Below are 22,129 nucleotides of genomic sequence, written 5' to 3' on the forward strand. Positions count from 1 at the left end.
GAACTTGGTTTTCATTTACTTCAGAACCAAAAAACTTAAAAGGATAAATCCTAATGAAATCACTGATTTAGACAAGGATTTTCCACTGGTATTAAAACAGTAAGTACCCAACATTCAAGGTGATATTGTTTTTTTTGTTTTAATTTTTTCCCCCCAGTATAGCTGACAATGTTCCTTTAGTTTCAGGTATACAACATCGTGATTCAACTTCTCTGTTATACTGTGCTCACTCAAGTGTAGCTCCCATCTGTCACCATAGGACACTGTTACAAGACCATGGACTGTAATCCCTATTGCTGTGCCTTTTATTCCCATGTCACCTTCATTCCATAACTGGAAGCATCTCCCACTCCCCTTCACCCACCCCTCCATCCCACACCCCCCCTTTGGCAATCATAGGTCTGATTTTTTTATTCATTTGTTTTTTTAGATTCCACATGCATGAAATCATATGGTGCAAATGGTATTTTTTAAACTTCCATTTTCTATTTGTTTGCTCCTGGTATATAAAATTTTTATAAATTAACATTGTAACTAGCAAACTTGATTGATCTGTTTATTAAATACAGATATTTTATTTTTTTATTTATTTTTATTTTTTTTTAAAGATTTTATTTATTTATTTGAGAGAGAGAATGAGATAGAGAGAGCATGAGAGTGGGGAGGGTCAGAGGGAGAAGCAGACTCCCTGCTGAGCAGGGAGCCCGATGTGGGACTCGATCCCAGGACTCTAGGATCATGACCTGAGCCGAAGGCAGTCGCTTAACCAACTGAGCCACCCAGGCGCCCCTAAATACAGATATTTTAGATTTTTCACAGGTATAATGAGATTGTCTAAAATATCAACAGCTTTATCACTTTCTTTCCAATCCTAACATCTTTTTTTGTTTGCCTTACTGCAATAGCCAGGACTTCCAGTACAATGTTTAATAAAATAGTGATGGCAGGTATCCTCTTATTGCTGAATAGAGGCACACTGTTAAAAATACTCAACCAATTAAAAAAAAAAATCAATCATTATGATGTTTGCTGTCAGTTTTATTGTAGAAACTCATTAGACTGAGGATGTTCCCTTTTGTTCCTAATTTAAAAGTTATTTTTTTTTTAAATCGTGAATAGGTATTGAATTTTACTACTTTCTGTGTCTTGGCACATGACTTTTCTTCTGAAGCCCTGCTTGGTCATACTGTAGAATTCCTTTATCTAGAGTACTGAAACTTTGTTTAGGATCTTTGCATGAAAGAAATTAACCTCCAATTTTTCTTTCTTATAACATAGCTAAAAAAGCAGAATCACATAAATTCTAATTTAACTACCTGACTCTAAAGCCTGTATTCTTTATACTGTCATCAGTATCCTAAGACAACAGCACAAATGAGAAAAATAAAACTGAAGCCAGAACATTCCAATTAGACAAAACAGGAACAAGAGGGTAAGGACAGAAAAGTAGAAATCATTTATTAAAACAAACAAGTCTCAGCCTAAAGTCCTACTGTCAGCAGAAGTTCTCCCTTTTGGGACTGCATTTTTCTTTTCTTTTTTTTTTTAACGTAGGCTCCACACTCAGTGTGGAGTCCAAGACGGGGCTTGAACTCACAACCCTGAGATCAAGAAGTGAGCTGAAGTTAAGAGTTGGATGCTTAACCAACAGAGCCACCCAAGTACCCCTTGGGGCTACATTTTAAAAATACTTGAATTTCGGTCAGGTCTCCCTGGTGACTACAGGGAACCACTCCTTTCCATTCCACACACTTCTAATCACACTGTCCTCACAGCAACTGAGGCTGCCAATCCCCTCCGAGAATGGACTCAAGTTCTCAGGAACCCACAGGAAAGCAGGAAACCCTCACCCTTGTTTTCCTTGTTGACATTCCCACTGGTCAGGTCTGCCAGCCAGTTTAAGGGAGACGTGCTGGCTGGACAAGCAGGCTTCATGCTACTGGCTGGCTTGGAAGCGGCTTCCCCAGCCACAGGCACTGGCTCCAACACCAAGGGATTCTGCTGGAACACGGCACCAAGAGTAGGTTTTTCCCCAGCGAAAGAAGTCTGTGTTGAATTTAAAAAGAGAATTTTCCACAAGCTGAAACATTACATTTCCTTTTCCTTATCTTCTCCCCTAACAGCTCACCAGTAAGAGAGAAATATCCCAAACAAAACCACCTAACAGCCCTGGACATCACAATTGCAGTAATCTTATACTAATGGAGCAAAACTATTAAAGTAGAAGAGATTTTAATTTTTTTTCAGCTTTTAAGTATTACTGGTGAAAACAAAATACAGCAAGATATCCCTCCCTAACCCTTAATCAACCATTTCCTGCTCATACATATTTCTATCACTCCACCTATCATGTTGCTTTATTTATTTATTTGACAGAGAGAGACAGAGTGAGAGAGGGAACATAAGCAGGGGGAGTGGGAGAGGGAGAAGCAGGCTTCCCGCGGAGCAGGGAGCCCGATGCGGGGCTTGAACCCAGGACCCTGGGATCATGACCTGAGCCGAAGGCAGCCGCTTAACGACTGAGCCACCCAGGCGCCCCTATCATGTTGCTTTAAAAGGACCAGTTTGTGCCTATCTCCCCTGTGAATTCACAGTATCCTGAATAAGCACTCACAACATGGTTGCTGAATGAATGAGTGAGTGAGTGAGTAAGTGAGGCAGGGTAGGAAAGGTACAGCTATGATTTCAGAAGGAAATGAGATGCAGAGAAAAACAACGTTCTTTTGTTTTAGCATAGCATAGTAGGCTTTAAAAATGAGATGAACAGCTCTTAAAAGAACTCAAACATTTAAAAAACTAGACAGGGCACCCCACTTATTTTTGTGTTACTTAACTGCCTTGACTTAGCTGATGAGTTTATACAAACATAAGAAGGAAAAACAGTCAAATTTCTGCTGTGGTCCCAGCCTTTCTTTTATGTGTGATGGATTTCTGTGATATTCAATTATCAGTATTGTTTATTATTCCTCTGTTACTTATTTTTTTTTAAAGGAGGCTCCATGCCTAGCGCAGAGTCCAGTGTAGGGCTGGAACCCATGACCCTGAGATCAAGACCTGAGCTGCTGAGATCAAGAGCCGGACACTTAACCAACTGAGCCACCCAGGTGCCCCAATTCCTCTGTTACTGATGAGGATGCAGAAGCATATGTAAATCAGCTGATGTCATGCAACTAGAAAATGGCAGAAGAATTCAAATTCAGTTCTGAGTCTAAAAAGCACAGCTCTTCTACCTCTACTGCCTTTCACACCACAGCTTTATGAAAATGTGGAATTCTGCTATCAAATACAACATGGGAGAAGACAGTGGGGTGAAGGGGAAGAAGGGAGAGAGAGCAGGGCAGACGTGATGGTGGAGGTGAAGGGAAGCTACCAGGAAGAGGCACATGAGCACCATGGAAATGAACATTTTTTATGGTGAGCGAGGGGTATTTAAAGTTCATTTCAATATTATTTCCTTTAACCCTTCAAATATAAATATATTTTTAAAGATTTTATTTATTTATTTGACAGAGAGAGAGAGAGAGAGAGAGCAGGAACACAGGCAGCGGAGTGGGAGAGGGAGAAGTGGGATTCCTGCCGAGCAGGGAGCCCGATGCGGGGCTCGATCCCAGGACCCCGGGATCATGACCTGAGCCAAAGGCAGACGCTTAATGACTGAGCCACCCAGGCGCCCCCAAATATATATCTTATATAGATAATATATACTCAATAATTTTAAAAGATTATCTTAACTCTGTAAAACATGAGAAGTTTTTTAAAAACCCACATAAAATTTAACCGCAACTCATTAAGTAAACTAAAATAGAAGACTTTTTGCTTTTTCAAGGAACAAAAATTAAAACCTACTAAAAGAGGCTACAGATGAGGTCCACAAAAATGTGAAAAGTGAGAATGGGTCCATGAAGTGTCACATAAAATGTAGAAGTTGTCTATTTCCACTGAACACTGTCCCCATGTTCCTTTCAAATATACTACAGAAATCCTTGGGTTGTTTGAAAAGACAGACAACAATCTCAAGGATGGTGAATCTAGCATAAATAGTATACCTGCTTTATGTCTTCCTTTGAGGCTGGCTTTGAAAAGAGTTTGAATTGCCTGTTTGAACAGGGACAATTTGCTTTTATTCCCCATTTTGCTCTCACAGAATGAACAATGTCTCCAACATCATAGAGGGCTAAAAAAAGGGCAGAGACAAACATCTCAACAAGGGTATTAGGTACTTTCAACCTCAACATTACAAAGCAGAAACTGGTATTTCCAACAGAATTACTTTCCTTTTTTTTTTTTTTTTTTAAGCAACATGGTGCTTAGATTCTCTCCTTTTCTTCCTAAGTATGCCTTCCCCCGCAAATGCATCATTTTCCTTCCTTCTACAAAACTATTCACAAGACCTTAATCAAAAAGTTTTTGGGGCATGACTTAATATATCTTTGAACAATTTATGGTACATACTAAAATAAGTTATCAAGTAATTATACTATATAAAATAAAACCAAACGACCAGACCCTATAAGCTAACCAAAACAAGGGGGAAAGAAAATCAATGCACCACACGAAATACCTTTCCCAGGAATGATTTGCGTAGGCATTAGGTTCTCTGGTTCATGTATCTGACTCTTCACACATCTTAGCCAAGAGAAAGTCTTGTAGGAAGCACCTGCAAATAAATGATTTATAGTAACTGCTCCTCATGGACTCTGGCCCCAAATATTTCAGAAATCCATTTACCACAAATCAATAAAAAGCTTAATTTAAGAGTGTAAGAGGGGCTTGGAGGAGAATCAAGTCATTTCTCACCTTGTTGGCAATTCTTCCTCTTCATCCGGTAGCAATCCACACACACTCCAAACCCACACCTAGGACACACCCAGTGCAGGTTGAAGATGGTGGTGTCACACACATCACACATTTCCCGAACACCTTTGACAGCTCGCTTCCAAGCAACCTGTCCTACAAAAATCAATAAATCACTTAGTCTTGGGGGAGGAGAGGGTTTTTGAAATAAAACATGAAAGGGGAGGGAAACTGATGTCATTCCTCCCTCTTCTTGGAGTTCCCATCAACTCTGTTCAGCCTTCAAAGACCATCTCAAATGCCCCCCCTTCCCAACCTTTCCACCTCCACCATGAAGCTCTCCTGGATTCCTTCAGCACTCTCATCAACTTGTATTTGTACTTCAGACTCAGGCTTCTTCACACTGTATGCAGTCAGGTGTGGTTTTACCTCTCCCTAGGAAATGAAGCTCTGTACAAGCAGAATCCCTGCTTGAAGGGCTGAGCCTAGTCCCCACCCACTCTGCACAGTGATGGTACATACTAAGTACTGCAGAATAAATCAATGAAAAAAGCAGCAGTAATTACAGACGTTGCAGTTCAGATACAGGTATTACACAGCAGTGGTTCTTTCACCTTTCAGATCATGAGCCCTTTTCAGAATCTGAAGACAGCATGGACCATGCTTTCTCCAAAGGAAAAAAAATGACTCAGATACACAAAGCCAACATAGATTGTCAGATTATTCACACAGGCCCTGAATCCACTCACACACAGCCTATGAAGAACTCCAGGGGGTTAGGGAACCTGGAGGGAGCAGCACATTAACTTGACAATAGTACAAAGTTGGTTTCTTCATGGACCAGAGTCAGAAACTTGATTTTTTTTAGTGTCAGTAGTGATGCAGGCATCCAGGATTGACTCACACTAACCAAATAACCAATAGGTTGAGGCATAATCCAAGATTCTACAAACTGGTATCTTCTGTAGCAGTGGCCAAGCCCTGATAACTAGAGGGAGGGGCCTTCCAGGACTGGGTAAGACATCATACCCCTTCCCCCAGTATGGAGGAATGCCAAATCAGGTATCAGAAAGCTTCAAGGAGTATGTGCAAAGCGAAGACATTTTCCTAGGTCACAGAAAAGCCCAATGTTTGTTAACCAGAAAGCTCTTTTCCTCTCTCTCGAACAAGACTGGATCAATACTGTCACATTCTTGTTTTATGGAAAATACCTTTTTCCTAATCCAATTTGTGGTTTATTCATTCCTTCTTCCAACTGATCAAAACAGAAATGATCAACTTCAGTTTTTACCAAATTAATCCAACTGCTAAATGAACTTCTGCCATTTCATTATAATGTAATAACTCAGCGTACAATACACAGAGCTTTAGGCATTTTATAAATGAGGTTTTATGAACTTTTCCTTGGTCACTTGGATTAGACTATTTTATTAGAGAGTATTTAGATCTCTTAGCCACCCATTTAATGATTATTTGTCATTGAAAAGACAGGACGAATGTATAAAGGTTGACACCTGCTTCCTAATATTAGGATCAGAGGGTAAGCCCTCTAGGAACATCTTATGGTGCATTTGTCAATACCATTCACAGTGAGTTCCTCTCTTCAACTGACCAGCTTGTCACAGAGGAAAGAGAGGAACAGGATAATCAAAAAGGCAAGAAGGAAAAGTTAATCCTATTTAAACCCTCAAGAACAGAGTTTCTTAATTATACTCTTAAATGACAGCTATCTGTACCTTTTTCTTTTTTTTTAAGATTTTTTTTTTAAATTAATTAATTTATTTGAGAGAGAGAGAATGAGAGAGAGCAAGCACATGAGAGGGGGGAGGGGCAGAGGGAGAAGCAGACTCCCTGCCGAGCAGGGAGCCCGATGCGGGACTCAATCCAGGGACTCCAGGATCAAGACCTGAGCCGAAGGCGGTCGCTTAACCAACTGAGCCACCCAGGCGCCCCATCTGTACCTTTTTCTGTACCATTATTCAGATGACTTGTCTTGAGCAAAGAAAAAAACATCAGTTGCTTTTAACAAGTCCTGCTAATTCAGGAGTAAAGTTACTAATATATTTCAAAGAAGTGTTTCCACATTCCAGTCATTTATATACCTACCTAAATAACCTCTAGATCAGTTACTTAAGAATTTTTCTTTAACCTCACTACTTTTACTTAAATGTATGTAATTAGGAAACTCTTTATCTCTACTAAAATTAGAAACCAGTGCCACTCATCCTAAATAGAAGATTACAGAAAAACAACTTCAATAAGATCCTTGATTTTTAAGAGTCTCTACTACTCCAACAGAATGGAGTGATTCTACAGTGATTTACTTTGGCCGAGTACTCTGGCTCATGACTTTGGCTGCACCCCAGAGCTCACGATCCCATTCTCTTTCTAGCTCTGAATTCCTGCTCCTCAGAATGCCTCAGTTCCCATTCCATGGACTTGGAAATTTAACAGTATCCATACTTATCCAATAAATTATTTTTGTGAAGCTAGCTTCAATTAGTTTCTGGTACCTACAACCGAATTTCTCAAGACTGGTATGTGCGGATGCTTGTATCGAAACATATTTGGTTATGCAAAGTCTGAAAAGATATCTACAAGAAATGAAAGGCTTCACTTTTAAGTTTCAATCATTTGGGAAAGATAAAATGATGGAAGGAAGCGTGAGACTTTAAAAACAGCTGCTCCTGGGTGCTTCTGGCTGGATACCTCACTTCTACAGAGGCATAAAAAACAGAGGTGTGCTGTTCTCCCAGATATCATACGGTTCTCATGTGTCACTCACAGTGATCCCTGTGGTTTACTGGGCTGCCAGATCACTGTTAGAGTGCTCTTAAAGAGGAGAAGACATCGGCATTCACCCAGCTGGAACCTCCAAGTATCCTGTTAAAACCTTGACTCTAACAGAATCCTTTTCACCTGAGCTTATGCCCATTCTCATGCCTGGGACCCAGCCCCCCAGATTCTGATTTAGTAGGTATAGAACAGAGCCTGTCCGTTCTTATTTTCTTTGAAATGCATTCCTGATTATGAACCTTTGTCTTAAAAATAACCCAACCTGAGGCCTCATCCCCTTTTGATGAGTCCACACTGCTGATAAAGGCTGTGCAAATTCTACCATTACCTCACCTTCACCTTTCTTTAAAAAAAGGAGTTTCACTCCTTTGATACCTGCCCCAAAATAAACCCCAGAGATAGGTGACCGACTCTGATGAAACCAACAGGCAGTTATAAAAGGGAAAATACAACTTCATTATACCAAAGTCATCCAAACTTCTGGGTGAAAATGAAACCCATACAATTAGAACTTAGGTGTCATTTAGGAACAAAATCAAGTTGGACTCAAAAATCCTACCCCCTAAGAGATGCTCTTACTGTGTGGCTCAATAGTTGACATAGCTTCCTTTTCAGAAATCACCATTTGACAGAAGTGGTCTCCAATGTTGGCCAGGATATACTTCGCAGTGTCCAAATCAGTCCCCACAACATTTTTGGTTAAAGGCAACCATAAGCCAATTGCTTCACTGTCGTACTTGTTTGGTGTTAAGAAGCCTTCTACCCGCAATACACCATGTTTGTTGAACTGTAACCTAGAGGAAGTGGAGGAAAAAAACTGTGTTACACACACACACGAAATTGGATTTACATCTTGTAGTTACTATTTAAGATCAACGAATTCCTTCCCAGTTTTCTATAATCTCAATGGCTAATTATAGCCAATTGTTACTTGGCAATGTCAGGGGAAAGATTTAAAAGATTTAAAAATTTCCAAGTTTTCCCTCGGAGGACATGGGGAGGGAGGCAGGGGAGAGGTGTTTTGCACTTCAACCAAGATCTAATCATACCGCCTCCAAAGGCAGCTGTTGAACCTTCCAGACTTGGGACTTAACAGCAAGGACAATCACAAGTCACCACAGAAAACGGAAAACAACAGAAGGTGATAGATAATCTGATCAGATTAGAATACAACCACTCCTTCAAGAATAATGCTCAGCAAAGGAAGGCTAACCCTAGACAGTCACTGAAGCCATGACCACGTAGATCCATGAGGAAGTCAGCACCTATATGAATCCTAGCTGCAAATTATTGTGTAAGCTTCTGGAATGAGAGGCAGTGTTAAGACGGACCTAAGTACCTGAAGTGGAGCAAAAAGGCAGAATACTTTCTCAAGATTCTCTTTCAATATCTTTGACACCTGTTTTTCCTAAGCTACATATTAGTTTTGAATTTTTTCAAAATTCATTCGAAATGACATATGTCAATCTAGTTGGAGACACAGAAGTAGACATAAAATACACAGTGAAGTAGGTAGGATATCGTAACAATCATTAAATCTTATAGGAGCCCGAGGAGGAAGTACTGACTATGAGTTTAGTAGGACTAATATTAAGACTTCATGGTAGAGATAGTGATTAAGATTGGCCTTACCAGAAAAGGTAGACATTAGCTAAGAGAAGCATGTCAAGGAAACAGTATTTCATACAAAAGAAAGAAAAATGCAGGGATCTTGATTTCTCCATTGGTCACTGGCCAGCTACCAAGTCTTCGAGCCCATGAGATACACCTAAAGTTGTATTTTAGAAAAACCATTTGTCCAGAAGAGTGTAGAATGAACTGGAAGGACACTGGGAGTTGCTTAACAGATGAGAATTAATTTCAAGCGGTCCAAAGGAGAGATGAAAATTTTTAATCGACAGCCCAAATTAAGAGACAGTTTTAATACTAAAAAACAAATTTGAAAGCTATTTCAAAGGGGGAGATGGCAAATAGGCTTTGGCAACTGGGCTTTAGTACTGAGACCCTAACCCTCCTATTTTATCTGCAGGAGAGTGTAATTAAGAAACAAACTTGGGGAGGAGGCTAATAATGACAGCCTTAATCTTCTCTTTAAACATCAGGGGGGAAAAAAAAAGGCTCTATTCTTTAAATTATTACATTCTTTTTTTTTTTTTTTTAAAGATTTTATTTATTTATTTGACAGAGAGAGACACAGCAAGAGAGGGAACACAAGCAGGAGGAGTAGGAGAGGTAGAAGCAGGCTTCCCGCAGAGCAGGGAGCCTGATGCGGGGATCAATCCCAGGACCCTGGGATCATGACCTGAGCCGAAGGCAGACGCTTAACGACTGAGCCACCCAGGCGCCCCTAAATTATGACATTCTTTTTACCCAAGAAATGAATTTGTTCTAATTTCCACTAGACTGGCTTCTACTATGCAACATTAAGCAAAGGCACTTTCCTCTTCAAAGAAGTCAAAAATGGGAAAACAGCTAAGTCATAAAATCAGTGATTTCTAGATGGTTACAAAATAGGGGTTTAAAAAAAAGCTCTAGTAATATTCAAAAGAAAAAACTAATTGTCTCCTCCTCAAAAGGCCTCTGCCACTTAAAACCAAAATCAAACAATCTCTCCCCTCCAGTCCACTTATACCTTTCAGAGCAAAGGAACCATAATGAGGCTAAGTGTGTAACAGGAATACATAGATCTGTACAAAGCGTAACATTTTGTGCTCTCTTCAAAACGTATGTCAGAACCCATGGCATATGCATCTTAACACATCTACCTGTGTAAAAAATTCTCCGGAGAGGAAGTGGAACTAACCTTTATTAAGAACTTACTCTGGGCCACGTGTTATTCAAGCTATGTTAACATAAGGCTACGCTAACATGCTACCAATTATTACAGTTCTAAATACTAGACACATACTTCATCATGGTACATTTGCAATTTACTCAGGAACGAATGGGGCAAGCTACCATCTAAAAGACTCTATAGAGTTCATTAAAATAAGCCCAAATCTAGAAGTTACCAGAACTGATATAATCAATGACCTAAAATACCTGTGCATTTAATTCAGTTCTTCAGCAACTCTTTAATCTTGATAAAACTAAAGGGGTGGAGGTGAATAGGAAGAAATTCAGGTCAACACTTGTGTTTATGATTAGGACTAGTCGAGCCTGAAAGTATCTACATTTCTGAGAAAGTGAAACATACTTAAAGTTAACCTAAACCCAGAATAACACTGCTCATTTATCAAAAAGTAGATGACAACAAAAAAGAAGAAACAGCTTTTGTCTTCACTAAGGATAGAAGAATTTAGAGAAAATTTGACTTAACAAAATACAGTATAAAAATGAAAGTTTTTGCCTATAAAATTAGGAAAGATTTTTTAAAAAAACATATGCCTCTTTCTGCTGGCAAAAGTACACAGAGACAGGAATGCTTCAACAGGAATGCTGCCTGAGGGCCTGGCCACAGGTGCAAGCTTCCTGTAGGGCAATTTGGCAGAACATATATATCAACGCCTTAAAACACACAAGGCTTCTGACCTGGTAATGCCACTTCCAGTAATCCTTCCAAAGTCAACAATGAGAGATGGGGATAGGATAATCGTGTATTATTTTTAGTGACAAACCCCACAAAATAATCTTTTTTTTTTTTTAAAGATTTTATTTATTTATTTCAGAGAGAGAGAATGAGAGAGAGCACATGAGAGGGGGGAGGGGCAGAGGGAGAAGCAGACTCCCTGCCGAGGAGGGAGCCCGATGCGGGACTCGATCCAGGGACTCCAGGATCAAGACCTGAGCCGAAGGCAGTCGCTTAACCAACTGAGCCACCCAGGCGCCCCCCACAAAATAATCTTAACACCAGTAAGAAAATTGGTTAAGTGAACTTTCAAATACTATTATGGGTTCCTACCTAGGTAATCAAAGTTTTTGCAGAAAAAAGCTACCATGACCAAGGGGTTCCTACTATGTACTGAGAAAGTAAGATTCCACACAGTATATACTATATACCCAAATAGGTATGCTTGAATATATTTTATGACCATACAAACACTAAAATGCACTGAAAAGTTAAGTGTTTATTTGTAGGGGTGGTTGGTTTTTTTTTCATTTTTTGTGTTTTTTTAGAAATTTCAGCATTTTTTATAATATTTATTAGTTTTAAGAAGAGAAGGTTGTATGTTTAGGCTTCTCTCCTTTAAAAACAAACTGAAAGGGAGATTGAGAAGGAAATAACATGGGATAAGATCTAGACATTCAAAGCCAGAGATTAAAGATGCAATCCTCACCCTCTGTAAGTTCTAGATTTACTGTTGATAGAAAAGGAGGGGGGAAAAGTATGCTATGGGGCCCAGATTACTTGAGCTTTTCCCCGAATGCCTCACCTCCTGAAGTGAAAGAAGCGACAAAACACAGGCGAGTCTTTCTGCTGCTCCTTATCCTTGCGGAGGCTGTCCAAGCGACACTCCCTGCACTTGGGCAGCTGGGCGACAATGTTGACACAGGAGTCATCCTGCACAAAGGCCTCACCGCTCTGCTGCAGCTTCCTGAGCTTGGCTGGGTCTGTCAAAACCGACTTCCGGGAGGGGGCTAGGAAAACAGAAGATTAAAGAAATGATACCTCAAATTTTTAAGTCACCCCAACATTTGACTGAATTCTTTTCCGAAGGCCAGCTTTCCTAAAGGGAGAACTCCTTAAATACTGATTCAACTGTAATTTCTAAAACTGGCTTAACATAAAACAACCAACAGAATAATTGGAAAGCTTTACTAGCTTTATAGAATAATTCTCATTTGGTAATATCCTTTTGGCAAGGCAACTTAAAACCCCAAATTCAACAACTAGACTCATAATTCCGAGGTAGCATGTACTTCTATTCACAACCCTAGATAAAAAACTATTTTAGGAAGACTTCCAAATCAGATACTTAAACTCATTGCAACATTAACAATGCCCAGAGATAGATTCACCTCAACAGAGATCCGTGTGCAAGTCAATTCTGTCACTTTTCAAAGACTGTGTTTCAAAGCACACAAGTGTGTTTTCTAGAGCACTGTGCAAAAGCTAACCATTCTAAATATAGTAACAGCCAAATAGTTTTCCCACGCAGGCCCCTGGGTCTATAAAATAAGAACTATCTTCTAAATGTTTCCAAGAAGTGTCACTTGACCCTTGATACTTCTTCAATTTCCTTCACACATATGTTCCATTCAGGATGAAGGGAGTGACTAAAGATAGGATTATGATTTTAAGTAAAGGCATGTTTTAAGTCTTAACGTGTAATGGGCAGGAGAACTTCAAAGGAAATGTTAACACAGTTTCTAAAGAAAAAGGGGAGAAAAAGTAGAGTTTTGACAGGAAGAGTGATCTTTGCATCAATTGCATCAACCCAAATAACACAGAAATGAATCTATTTATAAATAGATTTATTTATTTATTTATTTATATAGCCAGGAGCCTTGAGGAGTATTTCATATGAAAGCAACAAAAAAGCTCCACGGTGGAGGACCAGGTGAATCCAGAGCAGAACTCCGGCCGGGCGGGGGCCCGACCAGCCCTGAATCTGGGGTACGCTTAGGTCCTGGTACGAGGGCCAGGAGTCGCGCGGCTGCAGGCCCGGAGAAATGAGGGGCAGCAAGGAGAGGGGAGTGAGATGACCTCAATCTTGCGGAGCCCTCAGGCTCCGCAAGCTTACTCTGGCCCTGATCAAGCCTGATGCTGTTGCTCACCCCCTGATTCTGGAGGCTGTTCATCAGCAGATTCTGAGCAACAAGTTCCTTATTGTACGAATGAGAGAACTTCTGTGGAGAAAAGAAGAATGCCAGAAGTTTTACCAAGAGCATGAAGGGCGTTTTTTCTATCAGCGGCTGGTGGAGTTCATGGCCAGCGGGCCAATCCGAGCCTACATCCTCGCCCACAAGGATGCCATCCAGCTCTGGAGGACACTGATGGGACCCACCAGAGTGTTTCGAGCACGTCATGTGGCCCCAGATTCAATTCGTGGAAGTTTCGGCCTCACTGATACCTGCAACACAACCCATGGCTCTGACTCTGTGGTTTCAGCCAGTAGAGAGATTGCAGCCTTCTTCCCTGACTTCAGCGAAGAGCGCTGGTATGAGGAAGAGGAGCCCCTGTTGCGCTGTGGCCCTGTGCGCTACAGTCCAGAGGGAGGCATCCACTGTGCAGCCGGACCAGGAGGCCCAGAACCAGCCTGATGCAAGCCTGTTGGTCTGTGAAGACTGGTGGCATTGCCCAGCCTTTTCTCAAGAGACCTCCTGGGACCAGGGATGCCTGGGGATCATGGCGCCATCTCTGCTGGGCACCACACCCACCTGAGGATCTAGCTCCTCACTGCCAGCTGCTCTAGAATCTAGTTCTCTATCTACCTCTTTTCCAGAATGTTCATGGGTGATTCAGATGAATAATGGCTCCTCTTTTCTCTGAGAACTATTCATCTTTTTCAAGGAATTTGCCTAATTGACTTGCCTGAAAAATGCAGTGACTCTCTAATACGCACCATGTGGCCTGTCTTCCTCAATAAAAGTCAGTGTTCTACTAAATCCTCAAGGCTAGCAGCACTACTCTAGGTGCTTTCTCTCTCTCCTTAAGTGAAGTAATTAAACCTGTCCCAGGGGTGCCTGGGTGGCTCAGTCGGTTAAGCATCGACTCTTGATTTCGGCTCAGGTCATGATTGGGTCGTGCCGTCAAGCTCCATGCTCAGTGCAGAGTCTGCTTAGATTCTCTCTTTCTCGCTTTGCCCCTCCCCCTGCTCTCTCTCTCTTTCTCTAAAATAAATTAAAAGGGGCGCCTGGGTGGCTCAGTCGTTAAGCATCTGCCTTCGGCTCAGGTCAGGATCCCAGGGTCCTGGGATCGAGCCCCTCCGCGGGAAGCCTGCTTCTCCCTCTCCCACTCCCCCTGCTTGTGTTCCGTCTCTCGCTGTGTCTCTTTCTGTCGAATAAATAAATAAAATAAAATAAAATAAAAAATAATAAATTAAAAAAAAGAAAGCAACAAAAAAGACCTTCCCTCAGGGTCCAAGGGAGCAAGGATGTAGATTATTTGGCAAACAAACAAAAAACAAAAACAAAACCCAAGAAACAACTTTTGGGGAACCAGTTGAGAGACAGTTGGGAGAGGTTAGTAGTTGTGGAGGAAAAGTGAAAGATCTCAAAGCAAAGAAGGCTTTAAATAAAATAAGCATCTTTAATAATGACCTGAGCGGTATTCTAATCTTACCTCTCTTATTTTTTTAAAGATTTATTTATTTGTCAGAGAGAAAGAGAGATTGAGAGAGCACAAGCAGGGGAGGCAGCAGGCAGAGGGAGAAGCAGGCTCCCCACTGAGCAGGGAGCTCAATGCGGGACTCGATCCCAGGACCCTGGGTTCATGACCTGAGCTGAAGGCAAATCCTAGACTGAGCCACCCAGGCATCCCATCTTACCTCTCTTTTAAAGTAGAGCCAGAGCACACTGCAAAATGCTAAATGGATGCTGGCTGTCAGGCCGTGATCCCTTAAGCATTCTTATTCAGTTATAGTGAAAGAAAAGGTACAGCAAGAACAGAAAATAAAAGTGATCAATAGTTCAAGGATGTAATTTTATCACTCAGATACTGAAATAAACATCACCCTCCAGGTTGGACCAGGTTTTCACAGACCATGGGCAAAGAGTCCAAAGGTTATCTGTTCTGCCCTCACTTACAAGAGGAAATACCTATAAATAAGCAAGCTGAACTACCTAAATCTAGCTCTTTAGCGAGGAGAGCAATAGTTGACCCAATCAATGATTCTCACAAATTTGGAGGAGAGCCAAGAGAAAAAAGATATGCCAACTTCTAAGGAGTCACACATTTACCTAACAGAAAAAAGACAGCTGTTCTTCGACTCAGCCTGCTTTTGTTTTCTAGCCCCAAACTGGAGAGGGATGCAGGGGACAAAATAGCTTCCAGTCGAGTCTTTCCATACCCACAAGCAGTACCAGTGGACACAGCGCAGAGATCCTGATCACACTCTCTCGCTCTTCAACCAGACGTCCCAGTAGACAGCATGCACCAGGACATTTAATTAGGTTTTTCATTTCTCTAAAAATCACTTTAGCTGGTGTACAGTTGTACAACACATAAAGAGACAAAGCGAGACTCCGTAACTCATTTATAGACCTATAATGTGCTTATCGATACAGAATTTTTACTGTTTCTTTACACAACATTAATTTGCCTCCAAAAACTATCTGAATGTAAGGCCTGATGACTCAAAAAGAAAAAAAAAAAATAGAACAGAAATATGGTTATGAATATTCACTTTCTTTGGGGAGTTATATAATTCAAGAGAAACAGTATAATCTTATGCAATTAATTTTATGCAAATTAACAGCCCTATCACAACTTAAGCCCAAGAATGTAGAAGCTGGGCTAGAAGTTATTACTAGGCAAAGACAGGTTTTCCTACTCCTTTAACTCTGCATCCAAAGACCAACAGTCAAATCCATCCATTTTCTCTCTAGCTTCAGAGGCCTGAGGTAAAAGCTAATTGTGCATACATTTCGTTTCCTACTTATCAAAGTGCATAGTGTTTTGTATTAAGTTTTTTTTAAAAGCTATCAAAATCCATGCTAATTTTCCCACACAGCTGACAATTATCAAAGGTATTTTTAAACTGTAATAGCTCTGAACCTTTTGACATACCGAAGCCATTTAGTTCTACTAATTCTAACAGGAGAACTTGTGTTAACTACCATCAGTGTAATGCATCCTCAAACTTAACAGAAGCAGTATGAAATACAATGTAGCATTTTCTCTAGAGTACAGGCATACCTTGGGGACACAGCAGGTATGTGGTTCCAGACCACTTCAATAAAGCGAGTATCACAGTAAAGCAAATCAAATGAGTATTTGGTTTCCCAATGCATGTAAACATTGTATTTATACTACACTGCAATCTATTAAGTGTGCAACAGCCTGGATCCATTGAAAAAACATTATCTATGGTAGCTATAGTCTTAGAAAACGTATAAGATTTGAAAGTCAAAATTATTCCTTGATCCATGGGCTGCAGAATGGGTGCTGTTAGCTGACATGAAAACATTAATCTTGTGTATCTCCATCAGAGTTCTTGGGTGGAAAGGTACATTGTCAGTGAGCAGTAATACTTTGAAAGGCATTTTTTTTTCCTGAGCAGTAGGCCTCAACAGTGGGCTTAAAATAGTCAGTAAACCATGTTGTAAGCAAATGTGCTATCATCCAGGCTTTGTTGTTCTATTTATGGAGCACAGGCAGCGTGGATTTAGCATAACCTAAAGGCCTTACGGTTTTCAGAATGGTAAATGAGCACGGCTTCACCTTAAAGTCACCAGCTGCATTAGCCCCTAATAAGAGAATCAGCCTGTTCTTTGAAGCTTTGAAGCCAGGCGCTGATTTCTCCTCCCTAGCTATGAAAGTCTGAGCTGGCATCTTCCTCCAATCTGTCGTGTAGTGTAGCCACCTTCATGAATAATCTGAGCTAGATCTTTGGCTAACTTGCTGCAGCTTCTCCATCACTCACTGCTTCACCTTGCACTTTTATGTTATGGAGGTGCTTCCTTCCTTAAGCCTCATGAACCAACCTCTGATAGCTTCAAACTTTTCTGCAGCTTCCTCACACCTCTCAGCCTTCATAGAATTGAAGAAAGTAATGGCCCTGCTCTGGGCTAGGCTTTGGCTTAAGGATGTTGGAGCTGGTTTGCTCTGCCATCCAGACTGCTAAAACTGTCTCCGTATCAGCAGTAAGGTGGTTCCAATTTCTTATCATTCACGTGTTCACTGGAGTAGTACTCTTTAATTTCCTTCCAGAATTTTTATTTTGGATTCACAGCTTGGCTAACTGTCTGGCGTGACAGGCCTAGGTTTATCTTGGCTTTCAACATGCCTTCCTCACTAAGCCTAATCATTTCTAGCTTTTGATTCAAAGTGAGAGACGTGCAACTCTTCCTTTCACGTGAACACTTAGAAGCCACTGTGGGGTTATTACCTGGCCTAATTTCAGTATTTTTGTGTCTCAGGGAATACGCAGGCCGGAGGAGAGGGAGAGAGATGAGGAAATGGCTGGTTGGTGGAGCAGTCAGAACAATGCAACATTTATCAACTAAGTCTCATTTTAGATGGGTGCGGTCTGTGGCACCCCAAAATAATTACAACAGTAACATAAAGGTCACTGACCACAAATCACCATAATATAATGATAATGAAAGGGCTTGAAATATTACAAGAATTACCAAAATGTCACAAAGAGACTACAAGTGAGCAAATATTGTTGGGAAAATGGTGTCAAGAGACTTGCTTGACACAGGGATACCACAAACCTTCAATCTGTTAAAAAAAAAAAAATGCAGTTATCTGCAAAGTGCAATAAAGCAAAACACAATAAAATGAGGTACGCTTGTACACAGTTTTTAAATTGTGAATGCAGTAGGACTTCCCCTTAGGCAAAGAAACTCTGCCTGGTGTTCCAGTCTGTCGTTAAAATCTTTAACCAAAAGTCCTTTTATCTAGAGGTGGTGGTATAATTCTCTGTCTTTAAAAAAAAAAAAAAAAAAGGAAAAAGAAAATTGCAGCTCTGAACTACTTGCGTGAGCATAAAGTATCAATCATCTCTTCCATCTCTTTTTTTTTTTTTTTTTAAGAGTGAGGGAGGGAATGGGAGTGGGGAAGGGCAGAGGGAGAGGGAGAATCCCAGGCAGGCTCCAATGCCCAGTGCAGAGCCTGAATGGAGAGCGATCTCACAACCCTGAGAGATCATGACCTGGGCCAAAATCAAGAGTTGGATGCTTAACCGACTGACCCACCCATCACACAAAAATCAGTGATAAGCTGAAGATGAAATAATCATCAGATTACTTTACATTTTGTTTCAAAATTATTTGCTTACAACCAGAAACTGGGAACTACCTAATTACCCATCTAATAGGAACCAATTAAGTCATCTGATAAATGCATACATAATGGAATCCTTGCAGCCTTTAAAATGTTGATAGACACCTACACTAATTCACAGGATAAAACTGTTGGTATAAACCCATTTGTGTAATAGTTTGTCTGTACTTCTAATATACGTGGGACTAGGTACACCAAGATATTAACGGTAATCATTTCTGAGGAGGTTTTGGGATGTTACTTTCTCCTTTGAACTTTTCCAATTGTATGGAATTTTTCTTTTCCTTTTTTTTTAAAGATTTATTTATTTATGAGAGTGCGTGCACACACGCAAGTGTGCGCAAGCCAGGGGAGGGGTAGGGGAGAGGAAGAGAGGGAGGGGGGGAGAGGAAGAGAGGAAGGGAGAGAAAGAATCCTCAAGCAGACTCCCCACTGAGCAAGGAGCCCAACATGGGACTCAATCCCAGGACCCCAAGATCATGACCTGTGCCGAAATCAAGAGTTGACTGCTTAACCAACTGAGCCACCCAGGTGCCCCGTATGAACTTTTTCTAGAGCCATTTTCATATTATTTTCTCATAAGGTAAGAAAATATGTATGTACCCACTACCATCTCTTACCTTCTACCAATAAAGACATGTACAAACACTCACCATTCTGGATTTTATTGTTGCTTCTTGTACAACAGCTTTCATTATCTATTTTTACTGAAGATTCCTTCAAATTCTGTGACTGGCATCCTAAAGTTGAAGGTTCTATCTTCTTTTCCACACAACTATTAGGGCTATTACTATTGACACCTACTTTCTCTTCTGGCTTATTTGAAAGGACATCAGATGTAGAAGGTGCATATTCTAGGTGCTTCTGCAGTTCAGGAGTACTGGCAATTTCCAGTTCTGCTGTAGAAGGCTTTGTAGGTAAGCACTTCCTAGGAAGGCCAGTCGATGATTGAGAAACAGATTCCAATTTGTTTTCCTTATCAGTGTTGGTCTTCAGCTGGGTACAGCTACCTTTTGGTTCACTAAGGGGTTTTAAGTCTCCCGTTCCAATCTGAGAGAACTTTGAAGACAGCAATCCTACTTTGCAGACAACGTCTGGTTTTGTTCTCAGTATTTCAGGCTTTGTATTGAGACAGGAAGAAAGTTCTTCTGGTAAAATCTGTTTATAACATCTGAAACAAAGAATATGAAAAACTAGCATCTAGGTCTCTTCTACCTCTCCTCTACCTTTCAAAAACAATTGTTTGGTACCCTAAGGCAACCAGTATGAAAGAGAAAAAAATCCTTATGTTATGAGAGAACGTAGGATAGGTTTCTGTGAGCTGGAGTTAAAAATAATCAGTCAATGGCTCTGCAAAAACATCTTAAACACTCAGGAAAATATAACCCTAAATCCTATCTGTATGTTCTTATAAATCCTTCACTACTTCAAGTTAGTTCTATACATTACAGCATAATGAACCTTAGCTTTCCCTCAAAATAAACTGGGTATCATATGGAACCAAAACCACCAGCAGCACGAAACCCGGTCCGGCTACATGGAACAACATGGAACCAGCCCTGACACTGGGTAATTCCATTCTTGTCTGATCAGGACCCAAAGCAACTGAAGAGCCAATTGATTACTTGCTTGTTCATAGAATGATCTCCCATCCTCTACCCTAAAAGGCGGTATCCTTAAAGAACTTTTGTTTCTCTGAAATTCATCCTAAAGTTGCTTCCCCAGCAAAACACAAAGTTCTTTTTTCCTATTAAACTTTTCTTCCCATGTCTCTAATAAGGGATTTCATCCTTGAGAAGAAAAAAACAACTTTTTTTAAGTAAGCTCTATGCCCAACTTGGGGCTTGAACTAACAATCCTGAGATCAAGAATCACATGCCCCACCGACTGATCCAGCTAGGGCACCCCAAGAATTTCTTCATTTAAATACTCACATTAGACTTGGGTAACACTGTACTTCTTATTATTCCCTCCTTCTACTCTGAAGATTGCTCCTCCTTTCGTCTAACTGCTCTGTGGCCACCTTCCAAGCTCATCTCGGACAGCCCACTTTCTTCCCAATGAACCAATGTGCTCAGCCACTCTCCCCTCTTACTGCAGCGCTCTTCCAAACCCACCTTTTTTTTAAGATTTTATTTATTTATTTGAGAAAGAGAGAGAGGGAGAGGGGGCATGAGCAGGGGGAAGGGCAGAAGGAGAAGCAGACTCCCCACTGAGCAGGGAGCCCAATGTGGGGCTCGATCCCAGGATTCCAGGATCATGACCTGAGCCAAAGGCAGATGCTTAACCGACTGAGCCACCCAGGTGCCCCAAGCCCACCTTTCTATACCACTGTCTCTCTGACCTGTATCTTAAGCTTTTATCAACTGCCTGCACAGGCCACCACCCCTTCTAAGAGAGAGTCTTCCCTTAAAAGTCTTGTCTCTGTAACCTTGTAGCCACTTTAAATCTCTGGTTACACTTCACATTTCTTACTCATTTTCTTCACCTACAAATTAGCAACCTATTCCTCCTACGACTGCATCCTCATTTCCATGACTTATTTTCTCCGCAGCCACGTTTCTCACCTATAGTTCAGATCTGGGCTGATAAGAACCACTCACTATCACCATGTCTCTGGGTTCTCCACACTCCCATTGACCTCAGTCTTCTACATACAACCAACGTGCTCCCTTTTCCTTAAAGCAGACATTTATTCTACAACTATCTATAGTATTTCAATGGACTCTTCTCACTTTATCAAGTCAAGAAAGTTGCTCTTTTCTCACATCTCCTTCATTTTTTTAAATGTTTTCCACATTGTTCTGTATGCCTATCACCCTTTTTACCTCTGAAGGCAAGTGACCAATTTGAAAACTCTAATGAAAAACCTCCCTGGACAACCTGAGATGTGATGAATGGCTGGTCATTACATCAAACATAGCTATACTAACGCTCTCTCTATGAAACACCAAATGCAGGTTAATTCTTGCCACTTGAGCAAAGATAAGCTCACACACGATGAACCATGGCTAAAATCATTTTTCCTCCTATTACAAATGAACACCTTTAACAGCTTTACTTACCCTTGAGGAATTTTTGCTCCAAGATTAGGTGGAGAATTGGCAGCCTGGGGAGTGCTCTGCTGCCTTGGGTCCTTACTAGGTGGAGTTGCTGCAGTACAGCCGAGCAGTATCTCCTTAAAAACTGTTGTGGGAACAGACTGTACAGGACACATACTGGGAGAGGCCTAAAAGACACCAAACCAACAGCTATTAAAAGGAAAGTTCCTAGTTGGGGATTATGAAGCCCTAGCAAGATTCAAATTTATTTGCTTGGTTTAGAACTAAATAAGCACAATACCATCTCCAAATAAAAAGAACAGGACAGTAAAACGAGTGATAAATCACAAAATTAAGGACTTCTATCCACAGGCTGTTAAATAAATCACGCCAGCTTTTCACAAAATTTGAGTCTTCCTATAAAAGATCACCAGTTGATCTTTTACAGACCTCTGAATCATTATGTCAGGAAAATGCAGCCATGTGGCAATTACTTTAATAATACAATGCACAAAAGTGAGTTTTCAACGATGGTCTTCAGACGGTAGCAGCTTCACACGCATTCAGTTTAGCATTACTTGAGTGCCTACCACACACTCACTGC

General features: G+C 40.8%; 2 protein-coding genes across 3 annotated transcripts in view; one reads left to right on the top strand and one right to left on the bottom strand.

The window, feature by feature from the left end:
* KDM3A (lysine demethylase 3A) overlaps positions 1-22,129 on the bottom strand; it is a 56,784-nt gene that overhangs the window by 14,439 nt on the left and 20,216 nt on the right. Inside the window, exons 9-16 of one of the 2 annotated variants that reach the window (XM_021697758.1) lie at positions 21,550-21,713; positions 19,138-19,655; positions 11,964-12,168; positions 8,213-8,384; positions 4,798-4,945; positions 4,562-4,657; positions 4,047-4,174; positions 1,851-2,046 (exon numbers count right to left, since the gene is read on the bottom strand). In XM_021697758.1, coding sequence (XP_021553433.1) covers positions 1,851-2,046; positions 4,047-4,174; positions 4,562-4,657; positions 4,798-4,945; positions 8,213-8,384; positions 11,964-12,168; positions 19,138-19,655; positions 21,550-21,713 — 1,627 coding nt within the window. Of the gene's footprint in view, positions 1-1,850; positions 2,047-4,046; positions 4,175-4,561; positions 4,658-4,797; positions 4,951-8,169; positions 8,385-11,963; positions 12,169-19,137; positions 19,656-21,549; positions 21,714-22,129 lie in introns of both variants that reach the window. The other variant, XM_021697757.1, reaches the window with a different exon arrangement.
* On the top strand, positions 13,092-13,827 carry LOC110587553 (nucleoside diphosphate kinase 6-like). Its single transcript, XM_044918980.1, is given in 3 exon segments — positions 13,092-13,147; positions 13,226-13,268; positions 13,270-13,827. Coding segments are annotated over 2 exon segments (561 nt in total). The 5' UTR covers positions 13,092-13,147; positions 13,226-13,232; the 3' UTR covers positions 13,795-13,827.

The sequence above is a fragment of the Neomonachus schauinslandi genome, chromosome 10 (genome assembly GCF_002201575.2).
Source record: "Neomonachus schauinslandi chromosome 10, ASM220157v2, whole genome shotgun sequence".
Lineage (NCBI taxonomy): Eukaryota > Metazoa > Chordata > Mammalia > Carnivora > Phocidae > Neomonachus > Neomonachus schauinslandi.